The following is a 2,147-nucleotide window of genomic DNA, read 5'->3' as shown; positions in this document are numbered from 1 at the left end:
TCATTAACAGGTGTGAGGTCAAATGAATCGTTCACTTGTCTAATACATCATCTGCGCTCTTAATAACTGAACATTTGCTTCTTGTACAGAAATGTCTTTTTCTTTTTTAATGCATTTTAAGAATTTGAAATATGTTATTTCACATCGACTGGGGATATATTTTGGAGTTCACATTTATTATAAATGTTTTCTAAGTGTTTTCAATAACAGTATCCGTTATATTGCCTTTAATTTGGTGTTAAATGGTTATAAAGATTTATTGTTGCATTACTGAAAGTACTTTTCACAGTATTTTCACAGTGAAGCTAGGCTATTTGAGATATATTGCAATCCTTATGTACAGCCTAAATATACAGTATAAAACAGGAAGGGGGCAAAAACTTTTTCACACCACTGTATATGTTTTTTCTTTATATATGTATTATAAAGATAAAATGCCTAACTAGACATTGTCTTCACCTTTACGTTGGAAATGCACAGTTTTTTTATAGTGCTTGGGTTGTTTTGAGGGCCTCTGATCAGCACAAGAGTTACTGTATGCTGCCATCCACTGGAATCGGCAGGAAGTAGATTGCATTTTGGCCCTTGTGTGTTTTGGAGCCGTTTTTCATGCGTCCGTTCTTTTTGATCCCCACGTACCAGTCTCCATTCTCCTGATACCTCTGTGAGCGGTATGTGTTGTAGTGGTTCTCCTCTATCTTCTCAATGAAGCAACACTCATCGTTCAACATGACCTGACACACAGAACAGAGATCAGAGGTGGGTTGTGCTGTTTTTTTTTTACATTTTACTGAATTAGAGTTCAGGAATTCAACGTTTAAACATCATGCTCTACTTTCAAACAATAGAGTGTTAATATGTATATAAGAATATGAAATATTCAATACATTAAATGTACATCTAGGTTAATGCATTTTGTGATCAAAATTAAGTTTAATAGAAAACTACAACTAAAATTAATATATAAATAAGTAATAGTTAGATGAACTTACAGTGCTGTAAAGTTTTCCATATTTGTCCATTGCCAGGTATAGTCCAGTCTTATGACCCCTAATAGCCACTATTCCTGCCTTCACTGCTTTTACCTTTAAAAGAACTGTCATACAATACAACGTTCATGGTAAGGTAACAGGTTCTTTTTACTTGACACATTAATTAAATTTTTACAGTGTAGCCTATGCTAGTAGTAGTAGTAGTAGTAGGCCCTGTAATACCAAACGATTTCATCATTATTTCATATCTATTTTAGTTAACATTTTTAAATTTTGCTCTATGTTAGAACATACTTTCCGTCACATGTATATCAAGTATGCTTGGGGGGGGATCTGTATACTGCATACTTACTGTAAACGTCGTTATCTTGTCGACTCGCGTCCACGGTCCCGTTAGGTTGGATCCGGAGATGGTATCCTCCATTCCTGCAGTAAAGTTTTTGCAGAGAGTTATGTTTGGGATCTTTCTGCTCGGTGGTCATCGGTAGGAGTGTGAAAGCGGTGATATCCCGCTCGGTCATGGCGCACAAGTGCTGCTCTGAGACGCGCTGTACGCATGAACACCCCATGACTGAAATGGATCCGTCTTCCGAGCTCAACTACCACTTATAACTGGTGTGTGTCATGCAGCCTCCTTCACAGAGTCTTATTATAAACAGCCAAAACGGTTCTGCTATTTTGAAACATAATTATAGACCCTAAGAAGTATACTACAAGTTTGTAATATATATATATATATATACAGTATCTATATGCACAGGAAATGTGTATTATTATTATTATTACATAAACATGATCCATTATCATTTTTTATCTGTAGAACGACTACAAAACCTTAAATGCATAATCATAAAGTTAATTATTAATCATGTTAATTATTGATTATTATTAATAACTAGATAATTATTGATATTATCGTAAGAGCAGCTTGTAGGCAGTATTGATGGAACATAAGCACAAGATTCATATAATGGAAATTCTTTATAAACCACCATAATTTGTATTTATGGGTCTAAAGTTGTACAAGAACCCTGCTGAAGGCCAAAAGAGTAGTCGTTACTAGTTTTGTTTTCATTCACATCAAAAGGCCTCAGCCAGACAGCACATCTGAAGTGGTTTGGAAAGCTATCAGAGACGTGTTCGGAAGCAAGAGAG

The 2,147-nt window shown here is 35.2% G+C and overlaps 1 protein-coding gene across 1 annotated transcript; it reads right to left on the bottom strand.

Moving 5' to 3' along the window:
- Window positions 1-487: 487 nt before the first annotated feature.
- On the bottom strand, window positions 488-1,553 carry LOC107587303 (putative fibroblast growth factor 1). The gene is made up of 3 exons (XM_016275019.1): window positions 1,345-1,553; window positions 993-1,096; window positions 488-734 (listed from the first exon to the last, which is right to left on the bottom strand). The coding sequence occupies exons 1-3, from the start codon at window positions 1,511-1,513 to the stop codon at window positions 531-533; spliced, it is 477 nt and encodes a 158-aa protein (XP_016130505.1). The 5' UTR covers window positions 1,514-1,553; the 3' UTR covers window positions 488-530.
- Between the last annotated feature and the right edge of the window lie 594 nt (window positions 1,554-2,147).

The sequence above is a fragment of the Sinocyclocheilus grahami genome, unplaced genomic scaffold (genome assembly GCF_001515645.1).
Source record: "Sinocyclocheilus grahami isolate Dianchi unplaced genomic scaffold, SAMN03320097.WGS_v1.1 scaffold91.1, whole genome shotgun sequence".
Lineage (NCBI taxonomy): Eukaryota > Metazoa > Chordata > Actinopteri > Cypriniformes > Cyprinidae > Sinocyclocheilus > Sinocyclocheilus grahami.
The sequence above is the reverse complement of the archived record's forward strand: the minus strand, read 5'-3'. Positions and strand labels throughout refer to the sequence as shown.